At 38.7% G+C, this 18,857-nt stretch overlaps 1 protein-coding gene across 1 annotated transcript in view; it reads left to right on the forward strand.

The window, feature by feature from the left end:
* Positions 1-17,365, forward strand: part of KPNA1 (karyopherin subunit alpha 1) — a 53,905-nt gene extending 36,540 nt beyond the window's left edge. The window contains exons 11-15 of the mRNA XM_080339223.1: positions 376-501; positions 11,718-11,845; positions 12,570-12,748; positions 13,719-13,907; positions 16,372-17,365. Coding sequence (XP_080195349.1) covers positions 376-501; positions 11,718-11,845; positions 12,570-12,748; positions 13,719-13,906 — 621 coding nt within the window. The 3' untranslated portion in view covers position 13,907; positions 16,372-17,365. The remainder of the gene's footprint in view (positions 1-375; positions 502-11,717; positions 11,846-12,569; positions 12,749-13,718; positions 13,908-16,371) is intronic.
* The last annotated feature ends 1,492 nt before the right edge of the window (positions 17,366-18,857 follow it).

Raw genomic sequence — 18,857 nt, forward strand, 5'->3', positions numbered from 1 at the left:
TTGTTTCATTATAATGGGCTTAGTATATTCTTGTGTTCAGGTTGCACTGAAATCATAATGAAGGCATGATCTAAATCACTCACTTCTCTTGCTTATTAGCTTTCCTGCATATAAAATACAGACATTTGTTTTGTGGTTCTTGCTCTCTGATTTTGGTTTGGTGGTGGTGCGGGGTATTTTTTTGTTTATTTTGTTTTGGTTTTGTGTTTGTTGTTGTTTTGCTTTTTCGTTTTGTGGGGGGTTGTGGGTTGTGGTATTTGTTTTTTTCTTTTTGATATCATCTGGTAGTATATACTTTTTATAGATTTTTTTAATACATTGTATTCTAATTTTCTTCTAAGGTGTGGTTTGTGTTTTTGTTTCTTTTTTATTCAGGTAATTCTGAATTGTTCAGCCCTGCAGAGTTTACTGCACTTACTAAGCAGCCCAAAAGAATCTATCAAAAAGGAAGCTTGCTGGACAATATCTAATATAACAGCTGGGAACAGAGCCCAGATCCAGGTAACCTTTTCAGCTATGATCAGTAATCTTTGTCTTGCAGGATAGAAGAAACACACATCAGATGATGCATTGCTTTTTTTTGTGTATAAATTGGATATTTTTATGTATACACAGTCACAGATACATAATTACATATAAGTGGAAATATATTATAGTCTCTGTGGGTAATCAGAACATTTCAGTGGCTCAGTCATCTGTCAGATTCAAATGAAAATTATGTATTTTATAATCATCTGCAGATTATAAGGGAGGAGAGAGTGTCATGCTAGAGAATGACAAAATAAGACCAAGCTCAAGAAAACCGTGTTTTAAATAACTGGCTTCATGCTTTTGACAATCACTACGATACAGAAATTCTTAAGTAAGAAAGGAGTAAGCTAAAAACTTTGAGAATCAAATAACTTTACAAGTTTCTTAATTTCACCACCAGATGCAGACACTGACAGTGTATAATAGTTTCTTCTTGTTTATTTTTTCTTATAATTCCTGATATGGATAGTTGTGCTTAGCCAAATCTAAAATTGCTTTTTATTAAACTGAACAATAATGGAGGCTATCTAATATTTTGCATTGGGTTTTGTCTTTCCTGATTATACCAGATTTTGTCACTTCTTCCTGTTAAGTGGTAGCACACAGAAGTAAATGGAAGTCTTGCTCCCTTGTGTCAGTCTTTACAATTAGGCCTCCAAAAGACCCCATCTGAGTCTGGACTTAGTGTCAGCCGTCAGGAAGAACTCCCAGGACTTGTCTCCAGATGGTATAAATAAGAGATTGAACATCTCCCCAGAGAAATTTTCTTTGACTAGATAAAGGAGAGACTGCTAAATTTTCATCTCCCACCTCCTCTATCCCCAACTGAATTTTTCCAGAACAGCTGTACTAGGGGAATTTTTTGCTTGCCTTTCAAGGACAGTTCCTCATTAGTTCTCTTTTTCGAAAGCGATGGTAAAACAGTTTATAATGAAACCAAGCTTTATCTGAAAAATATGCAAGATTCCCATCAAGGCAGTTGAATGAAAGTCTCTTCATGTAAATCAGATTAAACTCTTCTGAAGTTACATTTCTTAACGATCTTCTCCCACACTGGGTACAGAGAGGATTTTCAGAGATTGCAGAAGGTATGTGGAAGTCCAGTTGGAGATGTCTGTTCTTTGAGGGATAGAAATAAATAGCAGGAATATTAGGCATTAGAAATATTTGTCTCACTCATAAGTAACCAGACAGAAACAATGCATGTTCACACAGAATGTAAACAAAATCCTGTAATCCTGCAAAAGTGGCCAAGCAGTACTTCTTTCTGTTATGTCCTTTTCCTTGGGAGGCAGCCTGACACTTGCTAGTCTTAAATCTGATGGCTCTGAATTATTCATTCTATATGATCAGAATGAGCATGAAGTGGTTAATTAACCCTCTTCACCTAAGGGCTGGATTTACTCGAAAACGTGAGGAGATTGTAAAAGGGTTACAGGTTTTTCCTGAGGAAAAAGTGTATTATATCCTTTGCAGGTGGCACCTGTATTCTTACGGTTATATATTCTTTCTTACAAAGAACATTCAGCTGCTGAATGAGCAGTGTTAAGGTCTTAATACTTTGAATGAGGTCTTCATCTTCATCTTGGAAATCACAGGAAATAAAGTTAATACTTTTGTGGAAGTTAACTCAGTCTCTGCTAAGCCTCCTGGAATTAAGAGCGAATGCTCAACTAACATCAGAGGTACTTATGTTAGGAAATGAGTAGGCAAGAAAATAAAACTTACGGAGGTGGAAAGCTCTGTAGGTCCTTATTGTCTGTGGAACCTGAGCAGAGAAACCTCCCACAGTTGTATTTCCTCTGGCTTTCTCAATCAAGATTGTACTTTTACCACCAAAGATCATGGGGGTTTTTTTGTCAGATACAGAGAACGATATGGTTGCTTTAGTCTAACCTTGGTAGAGCTCCAAGTATTTTGATTCTGCCTTTATTGTGGCTTGTGTGTTAATTTGTGGATTAGCTGATTTTTTTTTTAAGAAAAAGTGTTGTGTAAAATCAGCAATTGTACCACTGTTTTCTCCTGCATCAGCAATTGTAATTTCTGTGCAATTAGCAGTGCAGCGAAAGTAGTTACTACTGCTTGTATTACGATAAACATGTTTTTGCCTTTGATTTTCTTGCAGTGTAGGATCTTTTGGTTGCTTTATCCATGCTGCTACCACCTTAAAAAGAGGGGGTGGTAGTATTTTCTCTCTAGAAGGCCATTTCTGCTTCTCCTGGGAAGTCTGAGAGTATTTTCTGGGGAACAGTCCAGCCGAATACATTTTCTTAACTTTGTATTTTTTCCCAAGTCTACCAGAGAGCCTGCTTCAGGACGCACAATCATAAAGAAATGTGGCAGACTTAAGAAAAAAGAAGAACTTGAGAAAATCAGATACCCGTACAGGTCATTCCATAAAGAAATAAGTGTTGGAAGTGGTAATAGAAAGTAATTTGTTATTGGAGCATTTTTTCCAAACTTAAGGTTCTCACGTTTTCATGTTCTTGATCTACTGAAAATGCAGTTATGAAGAGTCCTAGAGGTAGCTTAAATTTTAGTGCACCAGAAGCTATTCCAATAGTGTATTCACTTCTGTGACTTCTACATAAGTATTCACTGTACGATGTCATCCTGTTCAAATGAAGCAGTGCCTGTCCCTGTATCGTTATACTTGGTACAGTATTCTTATGCCTGGTATCCACTTCTCAGATGTGTACAAGTGAGGTTTTAGGTGGAAAGTCTTAATTGTACCCTTGGTAATTCTCTGTCTTCTAAACTGTTGTCACATCTTTATTTAAAAATAAGTAGGGATAAAATAATCTCTCCTTTGTTAAAACAACATTTGCCTATTCTAGCTAAACAATTGGGTAAATCTATGCATGTGTGTGTTCAGTAGTTTAAGGGTTTTTGGGTGTCTTTGGTTTAGATCTGCTCTCTTTCTACTGAGAATAGATAAGAATTGCTTTGTGACTTGCAAAGGTGGGAAGGTAGGGAGAGGGAAATTAATGCTGTGCGCCATTAGTATTGCACCCTCATTTCTAGCAAGGGATTCTTTAGAAGTACAAAAACCCTTTTAACTCTGTTGCAGTTTTGTGGGTAGGAGCTTTCTTTCTCAGGATTCTTACACCAGGAAGTGTCAACCAAAACACTAAAATACATGTAGACTTAAAGGAATCCACCTTAAAGCAGCTGCCTTAGTATGTGTCACAGACAAGGTTCAAAGCATGTTGATGCATTACTCAAGTCTAGGGAAAAAAATGTGAGAAGCAGCTTCTTGAAAGTGAAAGCTATAGCTCATTTAATAATCTCTCAGGCCCCATTCAGAATAATTGATCTGCCTTTGAGCACACACGTGCTACATAGTGAAACACTGACTGGCCTAAGTGCATACCCAATTTAATCTATACTGGCTGTTATAAAAATGAGATTAAAAAATAGTGTTTATGATTCTGAGCAGGAGATAGCTGTCCTGGGAATTATGAGATATAGCAAATCATGTCGGTGATGAGGCTTAGATTTTTAAAACTGCAAAAGGAGGCCTGTTAGGGAAAAGCTATAAAGTAAAGGACATTCTCCAATGTTTACAACATGCTTGATTGGAGATCTTGAGACCGCTGTTTCTTGGAAGTAAAATTGGCAATTGCAGGTGTAATTGCAATTATTATGTTGTGTTGAAAAGCAACTGTCATCACAAATGTGTAACAAATTCCAGAAGAGATCTAATTATTTAGTCTCAACCTAGAGAATGTCATGTGAGATACAAGGTGTCATGACACCTCCTTTTATCTCCAGAGCCAGTATGTCTGCTCTTCTCAGAAAACTCCTCTAAGGTATAACTTCAGGCAACTCCTACTCAATGTCAAAATCATTGTAAATATTTGAGCTGAAAAACACTTTAAAATAATTTCTAAAGTTGGAAAATGCTGTTTGGTAGTGTTCCTTGAGGACAGTCATATGCTAAAATGGAGAATAAAAGTCTGGTCTGTTTTCAGTAGCAGTGAGGACAAAGGATAATTCCCATCTGGGAGAATATCTGATTTAACTAAGTTCATGGATGAACCCATTTCATCTGTGGGTTGAGGTATTTTTTTTCTTTCTCTAAAGTAATTTCACATTACAACAAATTATAACATTACTTCTTGAGAATTGTTCTTCCTTACAGAATGGATTCTAAAATTCTAGATGCAGCTCAAAACTAAATAACTTATTTTCCTTTCCCCCAGTCCCTCCTAATTGCTCTGTAATTCCTACTAGAGGTCATAGACTGTAGCCAGATGTGTTCCAGTCTCTATTATACTAACTGGATTTTGAACATGCACAGTATTTAGCCAGAAATCAGACAAGAGTAATTTCAACATGTGGTAATTTTTTCCTGAAAGTGAAATGTCTGCCTTGGCATAGTAAACAACATTAGTGGAATTTACCACATGATCTAACTAGTGGGTTGTTGGTCCAGAGCAGTCGGGATGTTAGAATACTGTAGAAACTTTGGGTAGTGCTCAAGTTGTAATCCAGCAATCCCTTCTGCCCACCAAGAAAAAAAAAAAATCTGTAAATCTAATAGGTATTTTACCTAACTAATATTAACAGACAGAACTATATTTAGTGTTAAGATTGCATTGGGTTACACTCCCTCCATCCACCCACTCTAAAGTATAGAAACATGAAGTTAGAGGGAAGGACTTCTATATTCATTTCCACTTTCATACTGCCTACAATGCTGTTTGGTAGCAGACTCCAGAGGCTTTCACTGCCATTTCTAAAAGCTAAGACAGCAGCCTATCACCATTAGATTTGCACTCAAACACAATCAAGTAAACTCTTTCTGCTGTTAAGGCAATATAAGTTAATGTGCATGAAAAGTGTGAAAGTGCTGAACTTTCTTTTGTAGCTGATGTTAAAGCACAGGATATTGTTGTTTTGTTTTCTTTTCCCCACCAAAGGTGGAAGTGAAAGCCTTTCAGAGTGTGTTAGCAGCAGTGCCTAGGCAACAGAAGTGTATGGTGGAATACAGCAGTCTTTCCCCTCTTTATTTCTGTGCTTATAAGGTTTGGGGTGGCTGTGTGTATCCTGATGCAGTCATGATTGTCACTAAGTATAGTTTTTGTTTGTTAATTTCCTAGTTTGTATACAGCTTTGCTGTACTTCAGTGGATAGCTTCCCCAGTCAGGGAGAAGGGGAACTACATCTTCCGGGGAGTCAGAAGGAGAGCTGCACAACTGAAGCTAAATCCTGACTTGTCGACCCTTCTGAAGGGTATGAAAGGCTATCACATACCTCAGAAAATGTTCTGTGTCTAACTTTGAAAAACTGTGAAAGGCAGTACATCAGATACAGTCTTCCATATCTGGCAGTGAAGACATCATAGGAGTTCTCTCCTGTTGACAGGTTAACTTATCACTTCTTTTCTAATATACCTTAAATGCTCACAAGAACATCTAGAAACCTGAGTATGGCTAGGCATCGTAGCAAGAAGATCCATGCTGTATTTTTCCTCCTTTAGGGTTTCCTGTCCTTGCTGAAATGTGACATGGGCAAGTGTAGCAAATGATACATTGCCTGTCTGTTTTAGAAACTCTTGAATGAAATAGATTTTTACAAATTGGGTAAAGATGCAAGCTAAGAGTTGTCAGAAGCTCTTCTCCAAAAAGACCACAGTAACACTTGGGATGTGTAAAAAGGATGACATGATTCACACAGAGCTGGGGTTTACACAGGCAAACTGTGTACCAAATTACCTAAATATAAAATGTGATTGATTTATGCCATAGCTTGCATGAGTGGTCTGAAATCTTCACGTGATCTTTATGGTGGCAGGACTTCAAAAACTGTCTCAGTTAGGAGGAAAATATGGCGTTGCTGACAAGATTATATTTGTTTGTGGACCTGCAGAAGTCAAAGATGGATCTTTTTCAGGTGTAAGTTTGGGTTTAAGTACAACATCTGTTTCCCGGCTTCTAGATGTGGTGAATCCCATGCATCATACCCCACTGAGGGCAGGAGAGCTAGAACACCTTTAGTTCCTTTATTCTGCTGGAAAACCTCAGCAGTAAGCGGTATATATTGCTACTGTTTTTTGGAGAACAGACCCTAAAACTGGAGACACCTCAACAAAGTGCTCTTCATTGTAGTGCAGGTTCTTCCTGAGAGAAGTAGCAACCTTGTGTACACTGGCTGAAGGCTTGCTTTGTACACAGTTTGGAGTATATAGGCTTAAGTGTCTGTGTCAACAACATAAAAGTCCATTAGAACTGAGATTTGAAGTGCCCTCTTCCTGACTCTAGGATGGCAGCGGTTTTGTAGTCATGCCATCATGTTAAGTAGCTTTGGCTTGCAAATATTTGCTGTATTATTTAGAAAGCCGTTCTAAATTGAATCAGTAAACAGGGTAACTGGAACACAAGTAACTGAGAAGTGTCTATGAACTGCAATTTCCAGCCAGGAGGAGGAGATCATAGCGGTAGGGCTGTATTCACAGCTGCCAGCTGCCAGCTAGAGTGGTGACTATAATCTTGGTTTGTTAAAGGTAATGAGAGGGCTTGCAGGAGCAGGAAAACAGTCATTCTGTAAGGCTTGGTTGCTTTCACGTTTATGTGATGAGTCATATGTAGATACATGCATGCTAAATGTATATGTGTATTTTTGCATACTGTAAGTGATTTATTTGTGGTAAACCAGAGGAGGAGAAGAAAATTCCCTTGGTATTGACCAGCTCAAAATACTTGTCAAATATACCACTGCTGAAGACCTGCTTCCCAGCACTGACTAGGATGTATGTAGATTGAACATCTATGCAGATGAAATTAAATTCTGAAAATTCACTTTTATCTAGTTCACTCTTTAAAAATCAGATACTATAAAGTGAAGAAGCTTGATTAAAATAAACAAGAAGGATAGGATGTTTCCATGAGACAGGCAACACTCTTGGAAGGCCACAGCACAGAGATACCATCTACTAAAAAACAAACAAAAGAAAACAGGAAGAAAACAAAACAAAACAAAAACCAAACTCAAACCAAAAAGAAAAACCCTAAAACCACAAAAAAACCACACACAAAACCAAACCAAACTGACAACAACAAACCAAACAAACACCACCAAAAACAAACCACAAAAAATGTTGACACTTCAAAAATGAGGCCCAGATTTGCTGAAGGAACAGAGCATTACAATTCAGTTTAATTTCAAATTACATTTGATAATTCAAATTTCAATTAAAATTCAGTTTCCTGAAAGACTTGTTACTTACAAGTCAAGATGGAGTTTAGTTCCAACAGATGTGAATAGATGCAGCTGGGCAAAAATTACAGTGTTAGTTTAATGGATTACCTATGATGCAGAAAAGGGATTTCTAATGTATTTTGGAGATATCACTTCATTACCTAATACTATCTGCCTAAAACCAATGTAAATATTAGAAATCATCAGGAAAGAGATTTTTTTAAAAAGGAGGTGTGGGGAGTCCTGATTCTGGTTCTAGTATAAACGTTTAATTTGCTCAGTGTGTAGATCCACCTTCAAAGGATATGGTAGGAATGGGTGGTAAGGAGTGACAATAAAATGTCAGCTGGTTCTCATATGAGGAACAACTACATAAACTATGAGACAAGCGACAGGAGATGTGGCAGAATGCCCTAGAAACACGGGTGGCATCTAAGGTGGTGACTGAGGAATGATCATTCTTAATCTTCTGAGCAAGGTCCCTGAAGGAATAGGCATCAGAGAAATCAGTAGGTGCTGCATTTAGGACAAATGAGCACATCTTCTCATACAGGTGTAGTCAAACCGGAACTCATTGCTATGACTGCAAATACTTTAAAAGGAGAAAAATAAAAGTGACTAGAGTTTACACTTTCCTGTGCATCTGCTATTGGAAGCAGGGTGTTATGTTTTGCTTTTATGTGCAAGCACAAGAATTATTTGGATTGTAAAAATCCATATAGAACTGCTAAAAATGTTACAGGTTTGGGAGTGTTTCTTTGAATTTTGGTTGTCCTGTTGGCCTGTTGTTATACTCCTTGAAAAATTCAGGTCACATTTAGAGGGCATAGATAAACACAAGTGTTACAACATGTCAACAGCTAAGAAAGAATGTTTAAACATCCTTTATTTTATGGTACATATGAGGAAGTTACCTGCTATTTTCATGGATGGCACAGGCACCTTTCATTTTTCAAGGAATAGTGGAACATTTGAACAGGTGACAAAGAGTGAGATCTGCGGTAGTTTGTACCTCAGTCCTTAGTTTACAACATGTGGTTTTTTTATTTTTAATTTCATTTTTATTTCTTTCACAAAGTTCTTGTTGAACTGAAATTCCCTGTGGTCATTTTGTTTGAAAGCTATGTTTATCTTGCACATTTTTATATGCACTGCATTACTTTAGTCTTCAACACACTTCCATGTGTCAGGCACACACAATATAGAATTGCTAAAAAAGTAAAGAAATTTGAATTAAAACTTCTGAGAATTTAGAAGGTGTTAGATACCTCATTCTACCACAGTTCTTTAAGGTTTTGCTCTGCCTGGGGGTTTCTTTTCTTCAAGGAAAAAAACAAAACCAAATTCTATTTCAGCAGTTGACTATGTTGTCACTTAGAAGGAATATAACTGAAAGGGAAACATGGCGTGTTTCCACAATACCTGTTTTTCCCTTGTAGAATGTCATAGAGGCAGGAATGCTTAGGCATTCTAGTTTGCTTTCAGGAGTAACTGCTGTGGGCAAGGCTGTAAGACATGAAGTGTAAATAACAGATGCTGCTAGGACTTTCTCTGTGTTAATGCTTTATTGTTTCCACCTTTATTGAGCTTAACTGGACTTTTGAAATCTCGTGAAGATATTAAAGTTAAAGCAAACTATTTTCTTAATCTATTTTTTTTTTTAAAACCAACTAAGCTCTGAGAGTTGTCAACAAACTGCTAGTTGAAAAACTTTGCTGTGCTACAGAGGGACAGTTAAGTACCTTTAACTGGGACTCAAGTGAGGGTGAGGTGGTGACAACACTGCATGTCAAGCAGTAGAAAACATAAAAATATAGTGACTGATAATCTGCTTTAATCTGCTTCTCTGTTGAGCCAGTCTCTTCCAGTGAAGGGCCTTATGAGAGGCTGTAATTCATTGTGCTGTTTTACCCTGTTCTCCTTGGGTAAAGATGGATGGCTTCACCATAGAGCAGAAAGTAAACAAAATACAATAGAATAAGAAACAGAAATAAATAGGAATATAAATAAGTAGAATTAAAAATAAGAGCACTCACCCAAGAGATGCAAAATCTGGATTCCAGCTGGCATCCAGGCACATGGGCCCTATGTACTGTGATCCAGCATCAGTTCTGTGATCCTCACCAGCTCCGGTTGCAGTGGTCCCTTCACCCAAGGTCTGACACCAGTTGCTGGCCCTGAATTCACCCTTTACGGGCACCCTAAAAAGATGCTCCCTGGTGCATGGCCCCTTCAGCTACTGAGCCTGAGACCCCCTGCCCAGTCCAGTTGCTGACCCTGGGAGATATGGGGGTTTGATCCAATTGCTGGCCGAAATTCAATTATGCCAGTCTCGGTTACTAGTACCTAAGCCTTACAGCACTCCCATGGGCTAGAGAGGGGGGTATGTAGTAAGATGGTTAAGAAAAGATGAGTTATAAGTTTTGCACAGTCACTTGTCCCTGTCTCATCAGTTAAAAAGTCCAGGCTGGCTATCTGCAAAGCTGTGCCTGTAGTTTCTTAATGGCCCATTAATTAGTGACTGGAGACTTTCCCTCTTTGTGATTGTCTCTCTTATCCCTTGTCTTGTCAGGTTTGTGTCACTGTGTTTTATTTATTACTTTCCTGTTACTTATATCTCCCTTTGAGCTGAAAAGGCCCTTGATCTGATTACCTTAATGAAGTAGATACTCTTGCATTCCACCTACCCTTACAGTGTGTTACTTTTTGTATATTTAAAAAAATAGTGTGTTTTTCCTAGTAAAATATGTTGGGGGTTGGGGGGGAAAGGCATTCTCTTTTTCAAAGATATTTTCTTTCTTTTTTTTTTTTTTTTAATAGCCAGTTCCTGTTTATGATCTACCACTTCCATCATTCATGTTCAAAAATTTCAGTTAAGGGCTTTTTGAAAAATATTCTTGGCAAAGTACAAATCTACTATAACATGGCTTGATGGAAGTATAAGTGATTTTCCTTGAGGGCTGAAGTCTGCTGTACAAGAAATGCAGATTTTGTGGTAAAGCAGACAGTGTTCATGAGACTGATATTATACAACTGATGAGTGAAAATGGATTTACAAAGTAGATCCGGTGTGGATGCCCAGACAGATTGGAACAGTAAAAGAAATATCAAACAGTTAAGGTTTTTTTTTTTCCACTAGGTAACTGTCCACACCGTGAATTGACTATAGTTTTTTACTGTATGTAATCTGTTAGTTTTCATCTGTGGAGCTCCTTGAAAAGGATCTCTCGCTTTCTTTGAATTTGTCTTTAGCAGTTCTGTGATGACTTATATTTGTAAAACATTAATTTAAGAATGTAATCCTAAACTCTTGCTTCTTTGAATAAGCCTTACCAAAAGTGTTTCAGATCTCTGTCATACATGTGTAACTAAACTGAGTTTCATTTGTGTCTTACTGCAAAAGGTTCTTTCCAGAGGAATTTACTAGAAACTTTGAGCTGCTGACTAAATACTCATTTGACTCACATGAGTTTGGGCTAAGCAGTTAACCAATACTACTGAACCATCTGTTGCTTTGTCTTTTCGCCAGGAAGGCACATATTGGTGCTTGCTTGTTTTGTGGACTTCTTTTTGCTCTGTTGTCTCACCCAGTGGAAATACAGGGTGACACACAGGCTTATGAAGTTTTTTCCTCCGTTTAGGGGATCTTAATGTCTTTGATTTACTGATTTAATAACTGAGTGGTTCACTACCTGAAAAAATAAGGGAAGTGTGGCATTCTTTTGCTGTCAAAGTATGATTAAGTAACACGTTATATATGGCAATCACTTCATTCTGAACATGTTTTGAATTCTTTTGTCATAAGCACAGACCCCAGTGATAACTAGGGTTTTGAATGCAAAACTGAAAACTGATTTTTGCCCCTTGATAAGTAACGCTTCATTGTTAAACGTGTTGTGGTGAGCATAGGCATTAAATTAGCTTGGGACAATGAATTTTTTTCTAATTTTTATTTAACCCTGACATGTCATTTCTTTTTGCAGACAGTCATAGATGCCCATATCTTTCCAGCTCTTATAAATATTTTGCAAACGGCTGAGTTTCGGACAAGGAAGGAAGCTGCTTGGGCAATCACAAATGCAACATCTGGAGGCTCTGCTGAGCAGATCAAGTATGAAATAGTTCAAGTCTTTCAATGCAGTTGGGTGAATTAGTGTTTGTGCAAGAAATCAGATTAACAACCTGGAAACTGGAAAACCTTTCTGTATGCTTGTAGTGTTTGTTTCCAGAGTGACCACATTTTGTTCTGAGTTAAGAATGAGCCATTAATTCCTTTAGGGAGAAAACACATGAGAATTTCAGCTGCAATACTTATTTCACTAATTGAGCCATTTCTCTCATGTGAGAAAATTAAATGTATCTTTTAAACTAATTTCCTAGTTGTCATTGTAGAGTGTAACGAAATGCATTAGCAATCTGGAGAGGAATAGCTCAGCCCCTCAGACAAGGGCGTCATCGTGTGGATTGTTTTTCCTGTTTGACTTCTAACAGTACATTATGCTTAAATATTTTTAAATAAAATAATGTATAAATATATTAATATAGTTTATATTAAAATAATATCTTAATAAAGTATAGAATTATAAATTTAAGTTACAAAATTAAATTAATATTTCATATATATTCATACATAGAGAGACAGAGAAGGTATTTTAAAGTTATTTTCATTGTTTCAGCAGAATTGCCTAGATACAAATAGATGTTTATAATTTCTCCAGTTGAGTTGATATTTCATCTGATTGCTTTGGTTCTTAGGCCTTCATGCTGAGTGCTTAAATGGCTACATCAGTTACAATTTATGGACAATTTACTGTGTTTCGTGTGGTGTTTTTCAGGTATTTAGTAGAACTGGGTTGCATCAAACCACTCTGTGACCTCCTCACAGTAATGGACTCAAAGATTGTGCAAGTAGCACTGAATGGGCTGGAGAACATCCTGAGGCTTGGAGAGCAGGAATCCAAACGCAGCGGCACTGGCATCAATCCTTACTGCGCTCTTATTGAAGAAGCATATGGTATGAGCCAAACATCTGCGGAAGTCAGGGCTTAAAGCAATGATCACGAACCCATTAGAGTTTCAGTACATCAGATGCTATTAATTTCTTCATCACTATTATGTGAAAATTAACTGTTCTTTGGCAAGTCGACATTTACTGATGTACTGCATCTTTGTATGTAGGTTGGAGGCAGTGTGCACAGATCTTTTCTTCTTAATTTCTTTTGACCCTGAGGGAGCCTTTTGGGTGTCATTGAGCCTCAGTATCTTCCCTCCACAGCAGTTCAGGTGCACTGTTCTGTCGCTCAGGTTTCAAACCTTTCCCTTCCCTCTCTGCTGCCCTGTAGAATTATGGCAGCAGCAGCAAATTTCCTTGTTTGCCTTTTCTGTGCTGAGGTTCTGCAGTGTACCAGCATAATTTCATCACAGTTCTGTGGTACTGCTGTTCTTAAGATTAGTTTCCTTGTTGACTGGCAAATACTTATTAAGCAAAATAAAAATGAGTTATCAAAAAGCAGTATAGAAGAAAATAGTATCTCTGAATATGGTTTCTTGAACCATGGTTCCCTTTATGGTTTATGGACTTCCAGGGGAGAGTTACAGCAGAATAGGACTTGCCTGATTCTAAGTGTTTACTTCCCTGTTTACTTCCCTGTTTACTTCCCTGTTTACTTCCCTGTTTACTTCTCTTTTCATGTCAGTGTTGCAGAAATGTCTAGAGAGTATCTAGTCTTGATACATAGTAAAAGGAGCAGACAAGAAAGCCACTAGAATTCCCAATTCATGCAGTTACAGGGAACTCTGAAGTTGAACCTGTATTGCCTTGGGTGTAGAGTACAAGTTGAGTTAAGAGTCTCCATAGTAGGTCCTGCTCTTCCTGAAGGTGGGAGGGAATTGTCATGGAACTTGATGTTCACAACAGACTGAAAATAATCACGATCATATGCTTTCACCAAGCTGTAACTTTTACCTACTTCTTTTGTCTGCAGGCCTGGACAAGATTGAATTCCTGCAGAGCCATGAGAATCAAGAGATTTATCAGAAGGCCTTTGATCTGATTGAGCACTACTTTGGAACAGAGGATGAAGACAGCAGCATTGCCCCACAGGTGGATCTCAGCCAGCAACAGTACATCTTCCAGCAGTGTGAGGCTCCCATGGAAGGCTTCCAGCTCTGAGGTGCCCCTGTGCTGTGTGCTTCTCTACCTAGCCAGTCCTGTTGTCGAGCCACAAGCCACCTGTGGAGTGATTCTCTCAATGTTTTCCATAACCCTGTTTGCGCTCATTCGCTTGCCTTGTGCACATGCTCTTACATACGTCTGGAAAACTTTTGGCTCTTCATGGCAGGATGCCCCCTCCTTGGCAAGGGGTCACCAGAATCACCCTTCTCCTCTAGATTCTGAACCTCTCCACTGTCATCTTTGTGGAGCTGAGGCACCTTTCTATACTTTGAGATATTCCCTGCTCCTATTACAGGAAAAGAATCCCTCTTCCACTAGCCCCCACACTCCTGGCATCCAAGATAAGGTTGCCTTTCTCACGGATTTGCTGCAGTGTGTGCCTGCAGTCCAGGGAGACATTCAGACTTTCTGAGAACGTAGCTGAATTCATTCCCCATACTCTTGCCTGGATGCCTCTTTGGATGGCTGGGAGATGCATTAGATCTTCAAATGCAATGTATCTACTTTGCTGTATGTGCCAGCTGGGGTTATTGGCATATAGAACACATCACAAATAATGGAATAAGTTCTCTATCCTCTGCAACAACAGGCTGGAAAGGACATGTTTTCTGGTTCTTAAAAATACTGAACACATCTGGCCCCATCCCTTCTCAACACTCAGCTCCCAAGCTGGATTGCAGACCACTGTGGAGATTTGTATACCTTCCCAGTGTTTCCATCTACAAAAAAACCACGTGTGAATAGGTCACTCTTAGCGCCTTCCCAGAAATGACTTTCCAAACCCACTTCTAGAATGGAGAAACTACCCCCACTGCTGCTTTTCAGCACAGTGTGATCCAGACGGACCTTCCTTAAAAATCAAGCCCTTCCTGACTTCATGCTCCAGAGTCTGGTCGTTGGTATTATAGTTATGGCTGAAAAATTCCTGTCTGCCTCTTTATATTTTTACAAAGCGTGACTTGAACAGATTTATCTTCTGAAAAATTTCCTTCCAAGTACAGGAATCTTAAATTTTAAAACTTAGCACAAGGACCGTTAGATCTCCTTTACTTTTTCACAAGACAAGAGCTTCCTCTCCAGCTCACCTGATAAAATAGTCCTTCTGGTCAAGCCCCTTATTTAGCAACTAAAATGACACTACATTCGAAGGATAGTAATATTACACCCGGATCCGCCTGGCCCTTTCATTTCATTTTTTCCTTTTGCTGTTTACGGGACTTCAGGTGAATTAGCATGGAACGCATGGTTCCTACAGGTGACATCCATAAGGTATCGCTGACTGCATGACAGCTGTCACCCACAGCTGTAGACTGCCCTTCTGCTAGCAGCATGTTCTTGGCTCCGCAGCCTGCTTGGATCACAGACATCTGATGCAAAGGCCAGCCGGTCCTCACTGAGTTCAGCTGACATTGGCAACAAACTCTTCACACAGCTGGGGAGATGCCACATGATTGAAAGTGGTGGCTCCGTTTTCTGTGAATGCAATGGATTCTTCAGGCCGTCCGCTCCCCCCTGCATCGGGCTATGTTCTTTCAAGCCATTTTGGATGCTTGGAACACACATTTGTCCAGTGTAAACATTTCAAAATCGCCACTGACAACTGCAGTGTCGTGTACGCGTGGTAAGTGTTAGTGGCAGAACTGTCTGTAAGATCCTACTTCTGACTGCTCTCAGTGACAAGCCACTGCAAAAGCGAAAACAGCCCATTGGATACAAAATAATAAAAATACAAATCACTTGTCAAACTGCTGAAAGAAGCTAGGCGAAGGCCTGAACATCAGCTCTGTGTGACCATTATTTAAATAGTCTTCAGTTCTGTCTGTGCTTCAGGATGGAGACTCCGACCTGTGTGGCCACTGCAGAAGCCACCTGCTGCCTCCTTAGCTAAGCCAGTTGGCCTCCACTTTCCCTCTCCCAGTTATTTTCTCTAGTGCTGCTTTGTGCTGAAGAACATTTAGTTTACTGCACTTGATCTGTAAATGGACTTCAATTCTTTGTAATTTTAGGGGGTTAAATTTGGTGGTTAATTTAAAAAAAGCAAAAAACCCCTCAATGTTGCCTTTACATCACATATAAATAACTGTGTTTCTCTTTTCTTGAAGGGTGATAGAAGCACTGATTAGTAGCAAAATCTTGTTTTAGCTTTTGGATTTTTTTGTGCTGGATTTTTTTACGTGTAAATTTCCAATAACATGTCATTTCTATAAGATTTGTTTAAAATCATGTACCTCTTATTGGATGGTATAAAAATGCTACATATTTTGTAAACAAATCTGAACAAAGTGTGTGTGCATATATTCTGTATATTCATATATGTATATTCTGTGTATATATACACTAGTGTGTATATATACATATATACACACACACGTGTATATATATGCACACATGCATATGTGTGTATATATATACAAATCTATATATCTATATATCTATATATATATAAGTGTTTTCTCTTCCAGGCTAGTGAAAACAATGTGGTGCATTGGCGTTTCCCTCCCCTGCCCCTCAAGAAAATAATGACAATTGCCTCTCAATGAGTGAATTAAAAAAGAGTCCATTTAAGCTGAATGGTGTGCCTTCCTGTGTAAGGAGCCTGGCCAGTGTTTGTTACTTTTGCAGTGGATATGTGAATTCAGAGCAGATAAGTATAAATCTTTAACTTTGGTATGTTTGTTTGAAGTGACAGGCCTGGTTGACACAGGTAATATTGTTGTTATATACTTAGACTGTGTAAGGAATTTGACTGGTACTGCATAGTATTTTGACTGAAAACTAAAACAATACAAAAATCAACATGGCACACATTAAATGGATTAAAATGTGGCTAACTCATAGGTCTCAGTTTAATTTTAAATGGTGCTTAATTGAGTGTATTTCCATCAGGATCTTCCAGCAACCTGTTCTTGGCCTTGCTATACTTAGCCTTATTTATGGGTTGAAAAGAAACAAATTCTGCTTTTAACAAAGGCTGCAAATTATATGAATATGGAAGGGAGATCAGACTTGTGAATTATGAAAGGAACTACTCACTGATACAGACTCATCAGAATTACTTGGTAAATCAAGGGCAAGTAAACTATTTGTATTTTAATAGATCCAAATATGTAGTGTAATGTTACCTGCCTAATAAATAACATTCAGGCCACAGGTGAAGGACTCTGTTTTGGAGGAAAAGTGCATCTGAAAGAGTATGAGGATCGTTATATGTTGTCACTTGAACACTAGTTCCTAACACAGTTGTGTGGGGCTGGTGTAATGCTCATAGAGACAAAAAAAATCTTTAGTAGAAACGGGGAATTCATATTAACTTTATATTCAGCATTGGCGAAACAACTTTTACAGGAGCACTTGCAATATTGCTGTCTGCAATAAAACAGGATGCTAAAAAACTGGGAACAGCAATGATTGTTCCAATGTTGAAAGTTCTGTTCAGATGAGACTCTAAGGTACTTTTTATCCTCAAAGTAACTAACGTGACATGAAAGTAACAAAGGTTATGTTCCCTGCTGGAAACATTGAAACCATTATTCTCTGCTTTCCTGAAGAACCTGCTGTGGCTCAAACAAACTATTTCAGACAACACCTCTAGCTTCCACTTTTGTGAAGGTCACACTGTGTTTTGATCTGTTCTTGTTTTGTTTGGAAGATGGAGGCAGCGTGGTCTCATGTATAGAGTGCTGGCCAGGGAGCTGTTGGGGTTCTTTTCTTAGCTCTGCCATGCAGTGTGTAGTGCCAGAAAAGTGCGCTCACATATTTTCTCCTGCCTCTATCCTGAAAATGGAAGTTAATGCATTTGTTTCTTTCTGCATGTGGAGACCTAAGCACCTTCCAACAGCCCCACAAACTGGTAAAGTGAAAAGACTAATGGGAACAAGAATCGCTGAGGTGTTCTTGCAGCATCAGTTAAACTGGCTGAAATGAAGATGTGGGACTACCTGCTATTGTTATCTAGCCATCCTGTCCACAGACCTGGAATGCCTTTTAAGTGTTGTGTATTTGTTGGGACAGCAAACAGGAATTGTCATTCTTTCTGTTGGTAAAGCTCCCAGTGGGATGTTGTGGGCAGGGTCACTCTTGGATTCAGGAGGATACAACAGATGATGCATGGGACAGAAGGTAACTGAAAGCTCAATAACTAAGTCAGGACCAGTGCTTGGGGTTCCTGGGAAGACACCAGACATGGAAACAATATTTGAGGCAAATGCTGCCTAGAGACTTGAGCCGGTTCTTAAATTCCTGCATGGGTTCCTTGATATCAATCAACTACTGGTGGTTAAAGTCCCTTCACTTAGTTGTAAGGGAAGGGAGTAAGGCACTTGCCCCTGAAAACCTACATGTTCTTGAACCTGCAATTTTACAACTATGAGCACCAAGACTGTTAAGAACTGAGTCCCACCACCCAGTCCTAAATGTTACAGTGCTCCTGGTGATGTACCACTGTGACTCCCTAAGAATTTACAGAACAGCTATTGTACCTCTCTTGCCAGCTTTAAGTAATTCCCAATCTTCCAGTATGGTTTCTTTGCTTTTGGGATCAGCACAGCTTATCATTAATCATTTCCCATACCAATTTTAGCTAGTAGATGTGAAGGTCTCTCTTCAGATGCCTGAGTCTTAGTAGCAAAATAAGCAGGACCTTTTTGTGTATTGCTATGGCCGTGACCATAGGGCTCCTGCATGCTCTTTTGAAGTGGTGGTCAAGGTGTCTGATTATTGCATTGAAAAGTATCTGTTGTCTCTGGAACAGGTACAGCAATGTGGCATATGGCATAGGACTGACAATTTGGCATTTTTTAATAAGTGTGAATGGTGTTGGAAGACCAAACCAAATGGGAGGAAGAAAATTAAATACTGTTTAAAGGATTTGTATGTTCTTCTCCACCTGGCACTATTAAAAGGCTGGAGGCTAAAGCTATGAGCTAGTTGTGTGATCTGGAGTGTTACT

This window comes from Nesoenas mayeri, assembly GCF_963082525.1.
Source record: "Nesoenas mayeri genome assembly, chromosome: 1".
In the NCBI taxonomy this organism is placed as follows: domain Eukaryota; kingdom Metazoa; phylum Chordata; class Aves; order Columbiformes; family Columbidae; genus Nesoenas; species Nesoenas mayeri.